Raw genomic sequence first — 21073 nt, forward strand, 5'->3', positions numbered from 1 at the left:
ACAGGCCAATTCTAAAGTGATGTTCTACTTTTCTCCATCTTACTTCATCTATGAAGATATGGGTGAACTCCAAAAGACTTTTGGCTCCAACTACTTTCTGCAGGAGGACACCAGTTGTCATATAAATCAGCTTCGTGTTCTTTGTTGCAACTTTTTCTAAACCAACCTGGAATGTTGTAAAGATACAGCACATGTTGCATTTATTTAGAAAACATTAGGAAAACTATAAATATCTGAGATAAACTCAGCACTACATTTTAAAATATTGAAGTATTAAATAGAAGCCCCACATTTATTTGAATGAACAGCATGGGTTGCAGCAAGTACTGTAATCTCACTTGCCAAAATAATTCCATGGTCTTTAAGACATTACACACACAAATGGTTGAGAATAAATAAAAGGATACAAAGCTTATCATGCGATACAATTTCCTTTAAAAAATTAAAATTATCCCAGAGCATTAATGTTGCATTATCCCTCATTGTAGCTGGTATTATCTATGTATACGTTGCTGCCACTACGTGTCTTTTACATTTGTGCCTGGATTCCAATTATTTGAATATGGTGTGTACTAATGTACCTCAATGGCATAAAGTCAAATACATTTTGATGCTTAACGTAGTGACTTCTACTCTTTAGATCGGGGTGTCAAACATGCGTGGCGTATTGTGATGTATCAGGAATTTTCCGCCCTTTGCTAAACTGGGCATAGGCGTGGCCAGCGTGTGACACATCCGGCCCGCAGGTCATGATAGCCCTGCTTTAGATGAAAGGAAGATTTCCCAGAATATCTTATGAAAATTTGAAACAAGATTAAATTATAACGATTTGAAGTTAAAAAAACAATGAAATAATGCATTAATAAAACACTGCAACAGAAGCATTTTAAATGTCAGATTAAAGACAAATTCAGAAGCTATATAAACATATTTGCAAAGAAAATATAAAAATATGAGCTTAGTCATCAAACTGGAGGATCTTTATGATAGACCATAAAAAATACCTTTTGAGTCAAGGATAGGATTTATCAGTGGAAGGAATCCAAGGAGCCTCAACCATAAGCTTGCATCCAAAATACCAAGCTGGTTGGTTCAAAGGACAAAAGGCTATACAGATTGAATTTCTCATCCCTCCTTCCATCTCAAGACCCATTAACTATTATCAAGAGTTAATAACTGTTTAGATCAAATTTGGACATAAACAAGCTACTGATGGAACGATGGGGAAGTAGACTCCTGTTCCACTTATACAACTTTGTATTTTGACCACTGTCTTTTCAACATTTCTAATTTTAGTACGTCCAGAAGCTATGAAATAAATTAAATGAACTGTCTCTTACAGCACAGGAAATGAAGTTTAAAAGGAGGGGGAAGCAAAACCTGGATGTGATTTCCATTGCAGAGATATCATGTGATGAGGAGTAACACACTGCTGTACCTGGTAGCCCACAAGTTCACCCAAGGGCCATGATCTCTGCTTGCTAATCCATCTTGCAATGCTGCTGGCACCAATTCTCCTGGGCTGTGTAACTACAATGTTACAGTAAATAGAGTGCTGGGCACAGTGATCCAAAACATACTGTGGAAGTTGTGTGCTTTTGCCACTACCTGTAGATCCATGTACAATTACCACTGAGTGGTTTTCTATCAATGAAAGCATCTGAAATTTTTTAAAAAAAATGTTATTAAAAGGATGAGAGACCCAAATCTTAAAGTATTTTTGCAGTTCTGCTTTCTTTTTTACGCCTTACCATTTTCTTTCAGTCTTAAAAATTCTGAATTTCTCTTTTCTATATTCTCTGTAGAAAATTCTTGTTGGAGTACCTTTACAGTTTCCAAAACTGCTTTGTCTCACTTTTTAGCCTCCTCCATTTCTACCATATTTGGCTGCCTACCCCTACAATTATTCATTTCTCTTTTGCTGATCCAGCTGCTAAGTATTCTCCTCTAGAACATTGACATTAAAAGCAAGTCTCCAGATATTGTTAGATACCAACTGTTGTTTTTTTAAACCCACACTTTTAAGCCATATTCCATAAAACATTTGTTTATACATGAATTTCCTTTTATTCTCCAATCCTTTTTAACCAACGCTCCTTTAGTTCACTTATATTTAATTTATGAAACATCCCTTAGATTGCTGGAGTACAATCAGCAGAAGATCGTTTACTGCATTGTTAAAATTCATTTTCCATTAAAACAAGCATATACTAAACAGGACACAATGCACTGGAGAATTGTGTTTAAGTCAAATGCCTGGCAAGTATAAGACTCCATGCTTCTGAATAATTTCTTTGAGACATTATTGAAGTGTAAATAACTGTGGCAACATTATCCAAACTAAAGATTACCACTGTCACATCTGTGTTGCTGAAGAAAAACATTTCAGGACACATATGTCTTTTGAATCTGCAAAGTAAGTGGCATATTTACCAGTACTTTTGGCTCTGCACTTGTTACCTTCTGAGGCAGTGAATTTCCCATTCAAAATAGGATGAACAACAAACCCAGTTAGCCTAATGTAAACTTATATTTATGCAGACACGCTTGAAAGACTGAAAAATAAAGTTAATTCAGCATCACAAAAACCATTAACGGACAAAATCAAAAGAAATCAAGGAAAAGTGAAGGGGCAGAGGGGAAGAAAGACCTAACACAGTTGTAATTTTAGCTATATTTAAAAATAAATTGGTCACCTCTCCCTTGTATCTTGAGATGGGCAAATCAGGGTATTTGTAATTGCCATATGGTATGTAAGACTCAAAAGTAGACTCATGCTGAGGTGATCCTGGAGACACAAATGAAGAGATAAGAAATGCAGGTTAATCAAAATACTGTACTCAAAAATCCAAGTTTCCACAGTTCAGGTCAGCAATAAATATTGAACACAAATTAGCACAAGAGATTAGTGCAAGCACCACAGTTTGCATTTCTTCTGAATGATTGCCTGTTTTCTCATTCTTAATATCCAAACTATTCCTTCAACTGTGCACAAGATCTACAGTTGGCTCTATCACACAGCAACATTCACACAGTGAAGGAAGCTGCTTTTGGCAGGAATCATGTTAAGAGAATGAAAATGACCATTGGCTTATCTGAAGGGTCTTTTTCTGTGCGCTGCATGGGTTAAATTCAGCCAAACTGCCCAGGATTGAATTGAAACTTTAGCCATGCCTCTGGTGTTGCCTTGACTTCCAGTTTTTTCAAGGCGTAGACTGTTGCGCGTTGAAAGGTTGACCAAGTCCATAAAAATCTCCCCCCAAAAAGGTCTGTACGGAATAGCGGAGAAAGACTCGAGGGTGGGGATGGACTCTCCTGCAGCACATAGAAAATGACCCTTCGGGTAAGCCAATGGTCATTTTCCTGTGTGCTGTTTGGAGAGTCCCAAGCTAAATGTCACTAGGGCGGGAAGCTGTTGAGTCCAGGATCTCTCCGCTGGTATGAATGCCTTGAAGGACTCACCTCCCAAACGCCCCCTCCGCAGAAGCGAACTTGTCCAATGTGTCGTTCCGAACAAATGGAGATAAGGAAGTCCAAGTTGCCGCCCTGCAAATCTCCTCTATTGGTGCCTGGGTCGCCCAGGCCGTGGTGGTGGTGGTGCTTCTCGTAGAATGTGTAGTGATATGGCTTGGCACTGGTTTGGATTGAAGGACGTGAGCAAAGGCAATGCATGCGTTCAGCCAACACCCGATGGTAGATGAAGAAACTTTGTGGCCTTGGGATGCAGGTTGAAAAGACACGAAGAGTGACTCGGATCGGCTGAATGCTGCCATGTGTTTGATGTATTTATGTAGAGTTCTACGAACATAGAGCATGTGCCATCTTTTTTCCTTTGGATGCTTAGGATGTGGACAGAAATCTGGGAGGATGGCCTCCTGGGCCCGGTGGAACCAAGAGTTGATCTTGGGAACAAATGCCACGTCCAGTCCGAGGATCACCCTGTCAGGATGTATCAGACACAAGTCCTCCCAAACTGACAGGGCTGCCAACTCCGAGATTCACCGTGTGGAAGTGATGGCAATTAAGAAGATGGTCTTGAATGTCAGATGTTTCAGACTGGCGGACTGTAGTGATTCAAACAGCAGGCCTATCAGGGCCCGTAACACGACCGCGAGTTCCCATGACGGGTAACGATGGACAACCGGAGGCCTCAGATTGGTGGTGCCCCGCAGGAAACTATGGATGATGAGCATCCCTATCTGTAAAAGACTGAAGAGAAACTTGAAACACGTCCACTGGGCTTTGACTGAATTGAAAAAACTGGAAGTCAAGGCAACACCAGAGGCATGGCTAAAGTTTCAATTCAGTCCTTGGCAAATTGGCTGAGTTTAACTCATGCTTGGATTCTCCAAGCAGCGCACAGGAAAAGAAATGAATGCAAGAACTGGTATCTCAATAATCTAACTTAAAATATTCTCATTCATATGCACAGTTTATATTTTGCTATTTCTTTCAAGCATCTGAAATAATGAATTTAGAAAGTTAACAGATACTCTAGTTTACACAACACATTAAGCCGTAATGTTATTTATTTTTAATGTGCTCTGCGGACTCAGCAACACAGCTAATAAATTGTTATTTGTTTATTAATTTATAGCAATGTAAAGCCATAGTTGCCAGTTCTTTAGCAGGTCTTGGTCCACGTACACATTGAATTCTTCCCAAGTACCTAGTATGTCATAATATATTGGCATAGCATATGTGCAGATCCAAGCAGTTCGGTCTATTGCAATTGACAGACGAAAATTTTGTCAATGCACAGATTTTCAAATTGACATCCAACACTATTTGCTATGGCATTGATTGTTATCTTCTAAGAATAACACAATATAAAGAATCAACAAAGGAATCTTTGGCTTATGTTCTTTGGAAATCTGAATACCCTATGCCCGTGTTGGTGAACCTATGGCACATGTGCCACAGGTGGCATGCCGACCCCTCTCTGCGGAGACGGCAGCCGTCGCCCCAGCCTAGCTCCACCACACATACACACATGCCTCCCACTGGCCAGATGGTTTTCGGGTCCCTGACGTGCATGTGCGGGGGGCGGGACACATACATGCATGCGCAGGGGGTGGGGGGGCAGGACACATGCAGACACACACGTGCATGCGCAGGAAGGGCAGGGCACATGTGTGTGTGGTGCTCGCATTGCATTTTGGGGGTTCGTGCACATATGCATGCCCCCCGTGCCTCATTTTGGACCTGGAAGGTCTTTTGCACCAACCTAGAAACCAAAACACGGTGAGGATGCACGGCCCCCGTTTTGGGCCTGAAAGGCCTCCTGCAGCAACCTGAAACCAAAACGGTCATCCCCCCGCACTTTGTTATTGCCCTGGAAGGAGCAACATGAATGCATGTGCAGGGGGGGGACCATGTGCAGGGGGGCGCGTGCACAGAGGTGCTCGCATTGCATTTTGGGGTTGAATATGCACTTTTATTTATTTATTTATTTTCAAAATTTATAGACCGCCCCCTCTCCCCGAAGGGACTCGGGGCGGTGTACAGGCATCACATTAAAAACAGATACAAAAAATAAATACCCTTACATACCCTTAAAAGCGAATTAAACCTAAATTCAGCTGTACAGAATAATAAAAGTTAAAATCAGCTAAAAAGCGTACCCCTAAAAATTTAAAAATGCAGACTTGAGGGACTAAAATTTGGGATTAGGCCAGGCCGGCTAAATTGAACAGGTGGGTTTTAAGTTTCTTACGGAAGGAGCGGAGGTCAGTGGTAGTTCTGATGTCCGGGGGGAGGTCATTCCAGAGGGTCGGGCCCATCACAGAGAAGGCCCTACTCCTGGGCGTCACCCGCTGGCATTGCCTAGTGGACGGCACCCGGAGGAGTTCCTCTCTGTGAGAGCGAATCGGCCGACGGGATGTATGGGGCAGGATACGATCCCGCAAATAGCTAGGTCCTGTGCCATGGAGCGCTTTAAAGATGATAACCAACACCTTGAAACGCACCCGGAAAGCCACAGGCAGCCAGTGCAGCCCGCGCAGCAGAGGTGTTACGTGGGAGTATCTAGTGACTCCCACAATTGTCCGCGCGGCCGCATTCTGAACCAGCTGCAGCCTTCGGGTGCATCTCAAGGGGAGCCCCATGTAGAGAGCATTATAGTAGTCCAGTCGGGACGTCACAAGCGCATGGGTGACTGTGCAGAGGGCATTCCGGTCCAATAGGGGACGCAACTGGCGCACCAGGCGAACCTGGTGAAACGCCCCCCTTGCCACGGCTGTCACATGGTCATCCATTGACAGCCGGGCATCCAAGAGGACGCCCAAATTGCGTGCCCGATCCACGGGGGCCAGCTGTTCGCCCCCAATGGCCAGTGATGGACGCAACTGGTTGAACCGGGGTGCCGGTAGCCACAGCCACTCCGTCTTGGACGGGTTGAGCTTGAGTCTGTTACTTCCCATCCAGATCCGTACAGCTTCCAGACATAGGGACATCACTTCGACGGCATCGTTGGGGTGGTCCGGGGTAGACATGTACAGCTGAGTGTCATCAGCGTACAGATGGTAATCTACCCCGAACCCACGAATGATCTCGCCCAGCGGCTTCATGTATGTGTTGAACAGGAGAGGCGAGAGGACTGACCCCTGCGGCACCCCGCAGGTGAGCGGCCTCAGGCTCGATCTCTGCCCTCGTCAACACACATTGCGCTCGACCAGAGAGGTAGGAGGAGAACCACCGCAGAATGGTGCCCCTCATCCCCAACCCCTCCAGGCGACGCAGTAGGATACCATGGTCGATGGTATCGAAAGCCGCCGAGAGATCTAATAGGACCAAGATGGAGGAACAACACCAATCTCTGGCCCTCCAGAGATCATCCACCAACGCGACCAAAGCCGTCTCCGTGCTGTGACCGGGCCGGAAGCCGGACTGGCGCGGGTCCAGATAATCAATTTCCTCCAAGTGCCATGGGAACTGTTGCGCCACCACACTCTCTACAACCTTCGCCAGAAAGGGAAGGTTGGGGATGGGACAGTAATTAGCTAACTTGGCTGGGTCCAGAGAAGGCTTCTTGAGTAGGGGCCTCACCACCGCCTGTTTCAAGACGGCCGGCAAGAACCCCTCTCTCAGTGAAGCGTTCACTAATTCCTGGAGCCAGCCTCGTGTGACCTCCCAGGATGCCAGTATAAGCCAGGAGGGACACGGGTCCAGTAAACATGTGGTGGCTCGCAGTCGTCCACGTAACCTGTCCATATCGTCGGAAGCAACAGAGTCAAACTCCTCCCAGGATGGCACCTCAAGACCCACCTCCGACGTCTCTTCTAGACCGCTAACGGAGACCCACTCACTGCGAATCTGAGCGATTTTGTCCTGCAGATATTCCCCAAATTCCTCTGCTCTACCCTGCAGGGGGGCTTCCCGCGGCCTCTGTGAAAGGAGGGAGCGGGTCACCCTAAACAGGGCGGCAGGGCGGTTATCTGCGGACGCAATAAGAGTGGCACAATATTGTCGTTTGGCCACTCTTAATGCCACAAGGTAAGTCCGTAAATAGGTTCTCACCTGTGTTCGGTCAGACTCGGAGCGTGACGATCTCCATCTGCTCTCTAGGCGTCTCTTGCGGCACTTCATCACCGCCAGCTCCTCGGTGAACCAAGGGGCCTGGGTGGTTCGATGCCGCAAGAGAGGCCGCAAAGGCGCAACCCAGGTCCAAGGCCCTGGCGGCCGCATTATTCCATGCGGCCACTAGGTCCTCCATCCGGGTGCGGGTCAGGGCTACAGGGAATGGCCCAAGCTCCGTCTGGAACCTATCCGGTTCCATCAAGCGTCTGGGGCGGAACCATCTAGGACATTCCGGTTCCGCCTCCCCGCGGTGGGGAGTAGCGGTTGGAAAGTTGAGCCGGAGAAGTGAGTGATCTGACCATGACAGGGGCGTGATAACTAAATCCCCTACTCCCAGATCACTCCTCCACTGGCCAGAGACAAAAATAAGGTCCAGTGTGTGACCTCCCTCGTGTGTGGGGCCCTGAATTACCTGGGTCAGGTCCATGGCTGTCATGGAGGCCATGAACTCCCGAGCCGCCTTGGATGTTTCCCCTACCGATGGCAGGTTAAAGTACCCCATGACTAGCAGCCTGGGGGTCTCAACCGCCATCTCGGCGATCACCTCGAGGAGCTCGGGCAGGGCCGCTGATGCATAGCGAGGAGCCAGGTATACAATCAGCAAGCCCAACTGTCTCCCTGGGCCCCACTTTGGGCACTCAGCACCAAAAAGGTTAGCTATCACTGTCCTATGCCCAACAAAACCACTTCCCAAATTTTACTCATCATCTCTAAACTCCCATATAAAATAAAAATTTTCTTTGCACTCTAGGAAACAAACATCTGCCGCTACATCTATCAACTCTCTAAGTGGGAGATGAGCTGCTTCATTACTAGGCCACTACGCTGTTCTTTAGTCATCACTTCTATGTCCTTTAAACCAGAATTCTGCCAAACATCTTTCCAGAACATTTAAAAAAATCAATCCTCTTATGTGTTTTGCATTCACTCCTATCAGGGAAATATTTGTAAGCAAGCCATATTAATATTTTAGTTCAGCTATTTCCCGTCATATCATCTATATCTGCAGCCTTACCATTTTTCCACATTCTTTCTATCTTTTATGCCCTTTTCGTCATTTTTTCTTGGGCTTTAACATTTACAGAATTCATTTCAATACCATTCCTTAACATACAAGACAATTTCCATACCAATTAGTATTCCCATCACAAAATTCTCCTTCCAGCAATCCCACTTCAGTTTCATCAGAAATAATTTCATCACTTTTATTTGTAATTCACTTCACTCTGCTGCAAGCTTCCTGCTTCATTTTTCACCCACTTCTAAAACTTACTTCTTTATTTTCATCAAAAATCATTTTGCATGTTTTCTCTTTTAACTGTTCCTTATCTCCTGAATACATTCTTTGCAACTAAGGTAGTCCTTGACCTACAGCAGTGGTCGGCAAGCCGCGGCTCGTGAGCCACAAGCGGCTCTTTACACATTTTAATGCGGCTCTTCTGTGTGCCAGATTATTATCCTCCCTAATCATTGTGGATCGAAAAGAAAAAAGGGAAAGGGGCGCTTGTTTTGAAGCGCCCACTCCCCTCCCTCCTCTCGGGCACTTCAAAACAAGCGCCCCTTTCCCTTTTTTCTTTTCGACCCACAATGATTAGGGAGGATCCTGAAGTCGGGCGGGGACGAGAAGCGAGGAGGCAGAAAAAGAAACGGAAGCCAAGGAGCTTCCCCCCCCCCCAGCAAAAATCTAACCAGGGAGCCGGGCAGTAGCAAATTAGCCAATCATGCGAGGAAAGCGAGGTCTGACCGGGTGGGCAGCGAAACTCCAGGGCTCTCTGTTCTAATTCCCAGTGAAAACTGTTGCCTCTGAAGCGTTTGCTCTACTGTTTGAACCTTTAAGCGTCCCTTTCCCTTTTTTCTTTTCAACCCACAATGATTAGGGAGGATCCTGAAGTCGGGCGGGGACGAGAAGCGAGGAGGCAGAAAAAGAAACGGAGGCATTCTGCCTCCTCGCTTCTCGTCCCCGCCCGACTTCAAGATCCTCCCTAATCATTGTGGGTTGAAAAGAAAAAAGGGAAAGGGACGCTTAAAGGTTCAAACAGTAGAGCAAACGCTTCAGAGGCAACAGTTTTCACGGGGAATTAGAACAGAGAGCCCTGGAGTTTCGCTGCCCACCCGGTCAGACCTCGCTTTCCTCGCATGATTGGCTAATTTGCTACTGCCCGGCTCCCTGGTTAGATTTTTGCTGGGGGGGGGGAAGCTCCTTGGCTTCCGTTTCTTTTTCTGCCTCCTCGCTTCTTGGGGCTCCACCAATGGGGGAGCAAGGCCCAGCACCAGGCTTTGGGCTAACACAGGGGTCTGCAAAGTTGGCTGTTTTAAGACTGGTGGACTTCAATTCTCAGAATTCTGGGAATTGAAGTCCACCAGTCTTAAGAGCCAATTTTGCAGATCCCTGGGCTAATATGATTGATGCCCTTGGTGGACTTCAATTCTCAGAATTCTGGGAGTTGAAGTCCACAAGTCTTCAAGCTGTCAGGTTTGAAGACCCCTGGTTTTTTTTTTTCTAAAGGGTTAGGGGTGCAAGGATCTTGTAACTTGACAGCTTTAAGACTTGCGTGCTTCAAATGCCAGAGTTTATTGAAACTAAAAACAGTGTACCATCCTATGTATTTTCGGTTTTAAAAATGTGGCTCTCAAAATAAATTTCAATCGTGGTTTTGGCGAGATTTGGCTCAGTTGAAAAAAAAGGTTGCCCACCACTGACCTACAGCATCAATTGAGACACCAATTTTCATTGCTAGGTGATATTTTGTGGTTTCATTCCATTTTTCAAATTTTACTTTCATTCTTTTCTTTTCATTTTTCCTAAAGTTCAAGTTTTGACACTACCAAGTGGTCAGTCTCAAGTTCAGAAACTATGCTTGCATCCTTTACTAATTATTTCGATCTTTTATCATAAATAATCAATCATTAGTGTTTTGGGTTTACCTTCACATAACACTTTCCAGAAAAAGCCACAGATGTTCACCCATGGCACTATGTTACATTTTGTCCTTTGAATCTGGATCTCTGCCTAATCTGAATCTTCCTAATCCAACTGCATAATTACTTTGCATAGTTCTGGATTAGAGACAGCAGAAACAGTGATTTTTTTGTCTGCAGAAGCATTAGAAGAACTGCAGCCTGTTCACTGCTCTTGAACCCTCCCCACCTATTCCCCCCCCCCCAGAGACCGGGGGGTGGGGGGAGATAGGTGTGGAGGGTTCAAGTGCAGTGAACAGCCTGCAGCTCTTCTAATGCTTCTGCAGACAAAACATCCATTTTAGATACCCACTTACTCCCTGGTGCTAACTGCCCAGCCATGCCTGAAGCCGTGACCACACAACAGCCAAATCTTCTTTCATATACTGGGCTTCTTTAGCTAGCCCATGAAAGATAACTCTGGCTATGCGCGCATGCGCACGCGCGCACACACGTGCACACACACACAAAATCTGGCTAGAAAGGTTATTTTGATCCAGCAAAGCTGAGGCCTTCTTTCATATGGCTTCTTTTGTAAAAGAAGGCCCTGGCTGTCCTCAAGACAATCCCCACCTTGCACTGGTATGAAAGGAAATCATATGAAAGAAGGTTCTGGCAAGTGTAGCAGTGGCACCTAATGAAGTGGGTGAAACAGTGGGGCAGCAGGGGCAACTAGCAGCAGCAGGTAGTTGGGCAGCCAAAAAGCAATCATATATGTGGGTGGGCCAGATCAGGCCCGAATTTTGATAACATTATCATAGAGGGGCTACAACAGCTAGAATTCTGAGAACCAATAATAAAGTCTCTTTACTCAGCACCACCATAACATTGACCGGTCGCTAAACAAATGGAGGTTAAGAAAAGACTACCTATAATGCAGTTGGCGGATTTGCATCTCATTCTGTTATATAAGCCCAACAGCCAGTATGCTTGTTCTGCGCTTCAGTGTGTTAGGCCCTGGCAACTGAATTAATTCAGTCAGTTACTGAAGCACTATGTTCCAGCATAGAGCAAATTTAAATATTTTCCTGATATTCAACCAAATATGCTTCCTTGTAATTTAAGCCATTATTTTCTTGTCCTGTCTTCTGGAATAACTCTGAACCATCCTCTGTCTTTCACATGACATCCAGTACCTGAAAAGAGCCATTATGTCTCTCTATAATCTTCTCCAAAACAAATCCAAATTTCTAATGGTTTCTCCTAGGCTTGTTATTCCATTTAACATCTAATGGTCTACCTGGACATGCTCCAGTTTGACAATGTCCTTCCTAAAATACAATGCTCAGAACTTGGTGAAATATTCAGGTATGATCTGACCAACAGTAAATAGAGAGAAGTTACATATACTCAGAGTAACGTGCATTGTCTTGTTCAAACAGTTAGAGGTTTCGAACAAGCCAGAACTTTAACCAAGGTTTGAAACAGACTTACAATCATGGCATGTTCTAAATCGCAAAACCCTATTTCCTTGTTTGTGATGCAGTAAATTTAAATAAAGTGAACTGTTTATATCTGAGCTTAATAACTAAGATAACTAATTACTACAGTAAGGTAACTAAAAATAAGCCATTCTTATGTTGAGAGTTATAGTGTTGATAACAAAATGCTATTATTAATATTGGGCTATTTTTAAGTATGCATTTCTTCTGAACAACTCATATTGTCACAACATTATAGAGCTGGCTGGTATCCACCCCCTGGCAAATGCAAAGATGTCAGTATGGAAACATCAAGAGCTCTGTACAATTTGACCAAATGAGCTAGAAGATATTTCAAGCTGCTAAGAGAAATATTTCAAGCATTGCTAGAATGATCCCAGACGTTCACTGACATGTGCCTAAAAATGTGTTGGTTAATAACTAGAAAACTATTTTTTTATACAGTTCCAAACAGGACTGTAGGAAAACACTGCCTTGTATAAATGGAGGAAGTGTTTTATTCCCATCTTCTTTCTAGTTAAAGCTAACACACATTTTAATGTTCAGTTTCTTCAGAAAAGATTCCCAAGGGACCACTTTATTGTTATAATAAACATTATAAATAATTGTAGTATAATAAGATTCCAACTCCTATCCAATCCCTCTATGAGAAGACATAACGAAGGTAACAATATGTAGAATCATTTATATTGCCAAACACTTCCCTTTTTCCTTATACTCATCACTAGAATTTGCCACTTAAGACACACCTTGCTTTATTTCGTTTTCTGTATTTCTATATCCACAAAATCTTTACCTAGTTTTTACTCATCAGTATTTCATCGGGTTGTAAATGTAACATCAGTGATCCAAACTATTTAAAATATTAAATGTTTTATTTGGCATAGTATTCTTCCTCTCAGTGCACATCCCTTTGCTTTTTAGTATGTTGTTCTAGTTTTTATAGTGCAAAATGTTCAGAGTCATGGAGATTCAGGCATTTTTTAAAATCTATGTTGTCAAGAGTGTGCACATCACGTGTATCAACACAGGAGCAAGTACAGCCAACAATGGTTTGTATCAAATAGTGGTTTTTATCTACAATAAGAATATAGGAATACTATACATGCTACAAGCAGTATCTAATCAAACAGTAATTACAGCAGGGAAACCAACAAGCACTCTAGTAGGGCCTCCTCTTATTACACGGGCTCTTAAAGGGTAACAGCCAAAGACTCTCATTCCCCTCATTACATCAGCTGGTTAGCTCTTAAATTATCACTTTGACACATGTATACATAAATAATTCATGTTGCTGGAAGTACAACTAATGCATTAATTAACTAAATTAAATAGAGAGACATGTCTGAGACCTAGCATTCAAATGTGGCCCCAAAAATATTTGTTTTAATTTCCTAATCGTTCCGTTAAAATAAAGTAAGATTGTTTGATTTGTGATTCAATACGTTGTGTTAATGCAGGCTATAGAATGATAAAACAGAAAATGGTAACAAGCTTCATCAGTAAAATCAACCAGCAGGTAGTTGAGTTACATAGCTGGAACAGGAGATGTTCATATTCTTTTTTTTTTTAGTTTTTTATTTTTTAAATGAACACAAACAGACAAAAAAAACCCATCTTCTATTACAAATTGTAGAAAGTGTGACGGTTGGTTACAAAAACTGCTGTGCGTTCCTTCCACAGTCATCACCTATAATTCATATCGAATCACATATTTTTAAATCAAGTATGCAGTATTTATATACATTGCTTTCATCATACCTCAGCCTTTATTTGACTGTAATTGTTTTTACATCCTTTTATATGAAATATTCCAATTTAAAGCAAAACCACATAATCCCAACATCCTACAATAAAATTGCATCTTTATAACATGTTCTAAATAAAAAATTGATTATGTTTAATTTCTAAACTTCCTTTCATAGTCTCCATTTGCAATTTATATAGAATTTCCTCTTAACAAACCAATACATACATATGCATTATTATCATTATCAATCATTTATTTAACTATAACCATTATCATTTCATTTTATACACAATACTCTAACTTTAACTAAATTTTATTTCATTTTTATTATCGGCTTTCATTACATCAACCTGTGTCTTTCCAGTAAATAGTGCAGTCTTATGTCTTTTGCCATTAGCATTCTGATTAATTTCTTGGTAAGTCTTATATAGACTTCTCTTCACAAGTTATTGTTCATTTCATTTCTTATGTAAACTCGAAACCCTCAATTAGCTTCTTCAATCAGCTTATCTTTAGTTATCACTCATGCTTCTGATAAAGTTTATCTCCTTACTTCCATCATTTTTTTCTCTCTTTTCTTCTTCTGTACTTTGATAGAGTTCCAGTCCATCTATCTCTCCTTTCCATATTCCATTCTTTTCATTTCCAGCCAGGCTCAGTTTCCTATCAATATTAACAGTTTTCTTGTTTCTTTGATTATTTTTTCCTTCAATTTTTAGAACTCTGTCCTCTACTTTTTCCATTTGATAAACATCCTCAATTTTTCCATCAAATTTTACTGTGCTGCGTTCTATATTCTCCAATCTCTTCTCAATTTTTTCTGTTACTGCTAAGATCTTTTGAATTCCAAACATAATCATTTGCAATGTTAAGGTTTCTTTTTCTTGTTGCGCCATTTTCCAATTTGCAAACACTGCCACTATAACATTCAAAGCTTTTTGTTAGATTTGAAGTGAGTTCATTTATAATCTTTCAAAGTCAAGGTATCTTCTCTCTCCACTCCAGCTATTGAAAGAGCTCCCAAAGAGCACCTGTATAAACAACCCGTGCTCTTCCCACTATCACTCACAGTAAACAAGCTGAGAGACCTTGAAGTATAAAACAAATGATCAAAGGGAAAAACAAAGAATATTTCCAGCCTCCAGTCTCCAAGTGGCAGTGTTACTTCCTTTCCTTCTATTGTTACAGACCTCTTTGTATTCCTTTTAATATCTTCTTTATAATCCAAACTTAGAGAAAAGAAAAAAACCTTCTTAAATGGAGAAAAAAAACATCCAGTCCAGCATTGTAAAAATAAAGGAAAAAATTCTTAATCCATCGGTATATAAAAAGAAATAAAAAGTAGTAGAAGAAAAACTAATCCATTCAGTTTAAAAAATAGGAAATATTTGCAAAAGTTCCATCCAGGAAAAAAGATTTTAAAAAACAAGGATAACACACTGTCTAACATAGCTTAATTTTGCCGCTTACTTTCTTTTGTTTTCAAATTTAATTTAACTTTGATTTTTTTGGAGTAATCTCTTGTCTAATAATAAAATTTCCTCACCAAACGGCACACTTTCTCTTTCCGCTTTCCTCCCGTTCCAGAGCTGTCCCAACTTCAGCAGCTTCAGTGGTTGCCCTTCTATCACCGGCAAGAAGAGGTTCTCCTGGATCAATCAGGGACTTTGCGGTGTCCCTGAGATCAGCAGGACATACTCTTCCCTATCACCGTCTCTTCAGGATGGTTTGGATCGAAAAGGACTGTCCAGCGGCAAAAGTATCAACTGCGATCTTGGAGCTCCAAGATTGTACGTCGTCTCGTTGCAACATCAGCTCCTCCTCTCCGAGATGTTCACATTCTTGTCATCTCAGTGAGATTACTACAATTCACTTTATATTGAAATGTTGTTAAGGAAAATTCCACATTTACAACCTGACACAAGGTACAGCTGCCTGATCAGTGTAGTTACAGATTAGTTAATTACAAGGCAGTCCTCAGGTTATAGGAGCAATTGGGGTACCTATTTCCATCACTAAATGACGTGTCATGACGTGACAAGTGCATTGTCATGTGACTGCATAGCTGAGCAATGGCAATCCCTACAGTCCCTATTACTGTTGTTAAGCAAGGATCATGGGTTGTTAAGCAAACACATTGAATTAAGAGTGGGGACACCCCGATTCCGCTTCATCTTAGATCAATGGGTAATATTTTAGCCAATCACTGTCTCTCAGTCCAATCTCTCTTCCTAGGGTGATTGTTGTGGAGAAAAATAGGAGGAAAGAGCATTATGTATGCTATACTGAGTTCCTGTATAAAGAAGATGGGAGGCAAACCAAATAGATGTCCATAGTTGTCCATTAATTTACTCAATTTACTTTTAAAGTTACCCAAGTAAGGTTCTACATTTAGGCAACAAAAATGAAATGCACAGGTACAGTATAGGTGGTACCTTGCTCAACAGTAGTAACTGTGAAAGGGATCTTGGAGTCCTAGTGGACAACCATTTAAATATGAGCCAGCAGTGTGCAGCACAGTTCTAGACTACATAAACAGAGGGATAGAATCAAGATCACATGAAGTGTTAATACCACTTTATAATGCCTTGGTAAGGCCACACTTGGAATACTGCATTCAGTTTTGGTCGCCACGATGTAGAAAAGATGTGGAGACTCTAGAAAGAGTGCAGAGAACAACAACAAAGATGATTAGGGGACTGGAGACTAAAACATATGAAGAACGGTTGCAGGAACTGGGTATGTCTAGTTTAATGAAAAGAAGGACTAGGGGAGACATGATAGCAGTGTTCCAGTATCTCAGGGGTTGCCACAAAGAAGAGGGAGTCAAACTATTATTCAAGGCACCTGAGGGTAGAACAAGAAGCAATGGGTGGAAACGAATCAAGGAGAGAAGCAACTTAGAACGGAGGATAAATTTCCTGACAGTTAGAGCAATTAATCAGTGGTACAGCTTGCCTCCAGAAGTTGTGAATGCCCCAACACTGGAAGTCTTTAAGATGTTGGATAGCCATTCCTCTGAAATGGTATAGGGTTTCCTGCCTAGGCAAGGGGTTGGACTAGAAAACCTCCAAGTTCCCTTCCAACTCTGTTATTGTATTTGTATTTGTAAGTTAGTGGTCACAACTGTGTCTTATGTTAATGAATCCAAAAGGTTAGCATAAGGGCTATGTGAAGAAGTGCTTCCTTCCATCTCTTTTCAAATTCCTTTCAGCCAGCTTCACTGGATGTTCTCCGTTCCTGGCATACTCAGCTCTTGCTGATGAAATGGGTAAAAAAAAGAGCCATTCCTTCATATACAGTATCTTATTCCAATCCTAAATGCCGCATTTCACAATCCATTCTATGCTTAATGCACGATTGGACAGGATTTCTAAGATAAGAAGAAAGTGGGGAAAATACCTGGTTTACAGGAAGAACAGCTGCCACCTTCTGCCTCAAGTTCTTTTACCTCCAATTGCCTATATCTTTTTATATATTCCTCTCCATCATTTTGCAACACAGGTGTCCTAGAAGTTAAAAAAAAAAGACAAATTAAAATGAAAACTTACAATAAAAGATCCGACCGACAAGCTCTGAGTAATTTTATGAAGATGCATATTAGTTACGGGCCAGTTTTCTGATCCAATGCTGATTGAGAAGTTTATAAGAATCTACGGAGGGAAGCCAAACAAGTTATTAGTGCTACTAAAGTGCAGAAAGATGAGTAACCTAGCTAAATCTATTTAAGAGGAGGATAAAGGAGGGGGGAAACCTATACAACTGTTAAAAGAGACAACTTTAACCATATAAACAATGGAATTAAGTATCTAGAAATGTCACATATGTGGCATTTACAACTGCTGGTCATGACATATTGAGTTCCATTACCAAGCAGAGATGAGAATAGACATACCGTGTTTCCCCGAATATAAGACATGCCCTGCTAATAAGCCCAATTGGACTTTTCAGAGCATGCGCCATAATAAGCCCTTCCCTGAAAATAAGCCTGCCCCAACTATTTAAGTGCATGTGCAACTGGTCCCCGACATTACCACTGTACCACCTACTGGTACAACTTGCGGGGCAAAAAGATGGCTCGCCGCAAAAACAGCAGCAGGCAAAGCAAAGTGCTTCCACCTCCCGCCCTTCCCTCCTACGCAAAAGGAGCCCGCCGCAAAAACAGCGGCAGGCGAAGCAAAGTGCTTCCACCCCCCGTCCTTCCCTTCTACTCAAAGAGCCCGCCGCAAAAACAGTGGCAGGCCAGCAATGCAATCACCCCCTCCTGCCTGTTCCTTCTCATGCAAAAAAACACCGCCCACCCAAATGGTAAAGGCAGCCTGCCTGGTTCCCTTCCCCGCTGTCCCTTTAGCAAGGGGTGGCAGGTGGGGGGGAGAAGCGAGGCACGCCTCTTACCTTTCCAGGTCTGTTGCATTCCTCGCCCTTTCACTCATTGAATCCCCTTGTAAAAAAAACCTCGAGTTCAACTCGCAAGGTTTTTCTTACAAGGAGATTCAATGGGCGAAAGGGCGAGGAACATGACGGAGCTGGAAAGGTAAGAGGCGCGCCTCACAGCCCAACACGCCCCAATGATAAAGGCAGCCTGTCTGGTTTCCTTCCCCGCTGTCCCTTTAGCGAGGGGTGGCAGATGTGGGGGGAGGGAGAAGCGAGACGCACGTCCTAGCGCTATCAGAGACTGACAGCTCCGCTGCGTTCCTCACCCTTTTGCCCATTGAATCCCCTTGTAAAAAAAACCTTGCGAGTTGAACTCATGAGGTTTTTTTTACAAGGGGATTCAATGGGCGAAAGGGCAAGGAACACAACGGAGCTGGAAAGGTAAGAGGCGCGCCTCTCTTCTCCCCTCCCCACCTGCCACCCCTCGCTAAAGGGACGGTGGGGAAGGGAACCAGGCAGGCTGCCTTTACCATTGGGGCGAGGTGGGCGGTGTTGGGCCGCGAGGCATGCCTCTTACCTTTCCAGCTCCGTCGCGTTCCTTGCCATTGTGTTCAGGGAAGCCCCTGGTAAAAAAAAAAACCTTCTCGCGATTTCAAGATGTTTGATTGAACTTGCGAGAGGGTTTTTTTTACCAGCCGCTTCCCTGAGCATAATGGCGAGGAACACGATGGAGCTGGAAAGATAAAAGGCGTGCCTCGCTTCTCACCTGCCCCAGAAAATAATAAGCCCTCCCCTATAATAAGCCCAAGGCCATATTTCGTGGGGCAAAAGAAAATGAAACCCTGTCTTATTTTCGGGGAAATACGGTATTGCGTAATACACTTTTTTTTTTAAAATGACAGGGAACTAACTATTCCAGCATTCTACTAATGTCATTAGTAAGAGAAAGTGACAGGGCATTAAGAAGGCAAGTAAAGTATGAAAATGTAAGTGGGGAAAAAAATAAGATGGAGCAAAGCCACTGGAATTTGCTCTCTTGAACACAAGCATTTCTGACAGCATCCCTTCACAAACCTCAATCATTTTTAGGGCCTTATTTTCCACTTTAATGCCCAATTCTCTATTCCAGGGTCAGTGTTTCCATAAGGAAAGGACTGGAAGTTTAATGTAAAACTGATGCCAACCACTCTCTCAACCCAAGGGTGTGCTTTCAACCATACTGATGCTCTTATGCAAAACCAAACTCTTCTTGACCAAGCAACTGCATCTCCCTCTTTTTTTAGTCTCTGGGATTTTCTTTTTAAGAGGAAAGATTAAGAGTGTGCTGCTCAAAATGGCAACAGCACTAACACTTGTCTTTCCATTCTTTAGATACTTGTATTATCACTTATGGAAATTCTCAGTCATCCAAGTCATGGTTGTCCTAAAGGTGCTTTTTTTCAGGAGGCAACTGGACTTGCTTTTTAATTCCCCACAATCTAGTCAGAGCTGAAGAAGCTTCCTGGATGAGAAGTGAAATGTCTTCAAAGAAAAGGTCCAGTTGCCTCCTGAAAAAAAAAAAGCACCTTTGGGAAATCCACATTAGTTTGCTAGAAAATGCTGTGCTATCACAGCATTGAAAAGAAAACAACTGTGCTATCACAGCAAATATAGATGCACCTAAACATTGCAAGGCAGCACTTAACAAAAGTCTGCTCTGTTGAATAGAGTATGTGGCTTTAACCTTAATAGTGTATGGCAGCGTGTAGCACACAGCTGAAATTACATTGTCAGCAATGGCACACATACAGTAAATGTTAGTCCTCAACTTACGACCACAATTGAGTCCAAAATTTATGTTGCCAAGTGAAAAAATTGTTGTGAGCTTTGCCTCATTTTTTTTGCCCCAATATGACTTTTCTTGCCACATTTGTTAAATGAATCACTGCAGTTGTTGAATTAATAACATGGCTGTTAAGTGAACCTGGTTTCTCCATTGACTTTGCTTTTGAGAAGGTCGCAAAAAGGATCACGTAATTTGGGGACACTGCAACCATCATAAATGTCAGTCAGTTGTCAAGCATCCAAATGTAAATCACATGGCTATGGGAATGCTGCAATGATCATAAATGTGAAAAATGGTCATAAGTCACTTTTTTCACTACTGTTGTAAACTTCAGTCACTAAACGAACTGTTGTAAGTCGAGGACAACCTGCATCTCTATTTTATCTGTATTGTACATTTAGTGTGTAAGGTTTCCAAACTCGTGTAATTTTGAATATCAACGAAAAAAGGTCTTCTGATGTTGCTTCTTGTATTATTCTTATGTTTCTTAAATAAATATTCATACTCCAATTTGCAGATTCTCGGGTTAAATTCCTAACAGGAAAGGCTTTATCAATTCTCCAAAAGACTGTATTGAAAGTAAAGGGTTTTTCTGTCTCCTTTTATAGAACTACTGCTTTGGATCATAAAATGAACAACGATGGGAGATTCGGGGAAGATAAAATACTTCTTCACATATTCTCAACCTACAGAATTTGCCACAGGCTGGTCATACCCACCAAATTCAATTAAATTTGTGCCAACTGCAAGCTTCTTATTTGTATGCGATAGGTGGCCATGCACTAGGCTAATTTTGTGTGTTACCACAGTGGTGAACATGGCTAAAGAATGGAAATGTCTAGCTGTAATCCTTCTTGGAGAGAAAGGCCCTGGTGAAAGTAACCTTTACCTCCCCCCCTCACATTTCAAATAGATAATTGCAATGCATTCTCCAAGGAGCTGCTTTGAAGAATATTCAGAACCTTGATGCAAAGTGTATCAGCTTAGTTACTGGCAGGTGAGAGCCATTGTGTGCACATTCCAGTAATGCTGTAGGCCAGTGATGGCTAACCTTTTAGGCCTGCAGTGCCGAAAGCGCATGCATCCCCATAATGCAGTGCAACATGCAACTCCTGGTGTCCCCTTGCACATGTGCGTGCGACCCTG

The 21073-nt window shown here is 42.5% G+C and overlaps 1 protein-coding gene across 1 annotated transcript in view; it reads right to left on the minus strand.

Moving 5' to 3' along the window:
• The window catches only part of TDRD9 (tudor domain containing 9), a 107947-nt gene that overhangs the window by 59093 nt on the left and 27781 nt on the right, over window positions 1-21073 (minus strand). Inside the window, exons 2-5 of the mRNA XM_081938016.1 lie at window positions 17131-17237; window positions 2697-2788; window positions 1439-1660; window positions 44-166 (exon numbers count right to left, since the gene is read on the minus strand). Coding sequence (XP_081794142.1) covers window positions 44-166; window positions 1439-1660; window positions 2697-2788; window positions 17131-17237 — 544 coding nt within the window. The remainder of the gene's footprint in view (window positions 1-43; window positions 167-1438; window positions 1661-2696; window positions 2789-17130; window positions 17238-21073) is intronic.

This window comes from Natrix helvetica (assembly GCF_964273705.1).
Source record: "Natrix helvetica genome assembly, chromosome: 1".
Lineage (NCBI taxonomy): Eukaryota > Metazoa > Chordata > Lepidosauria > Squamata > Natricidae > Natrix > Natrix helvetica.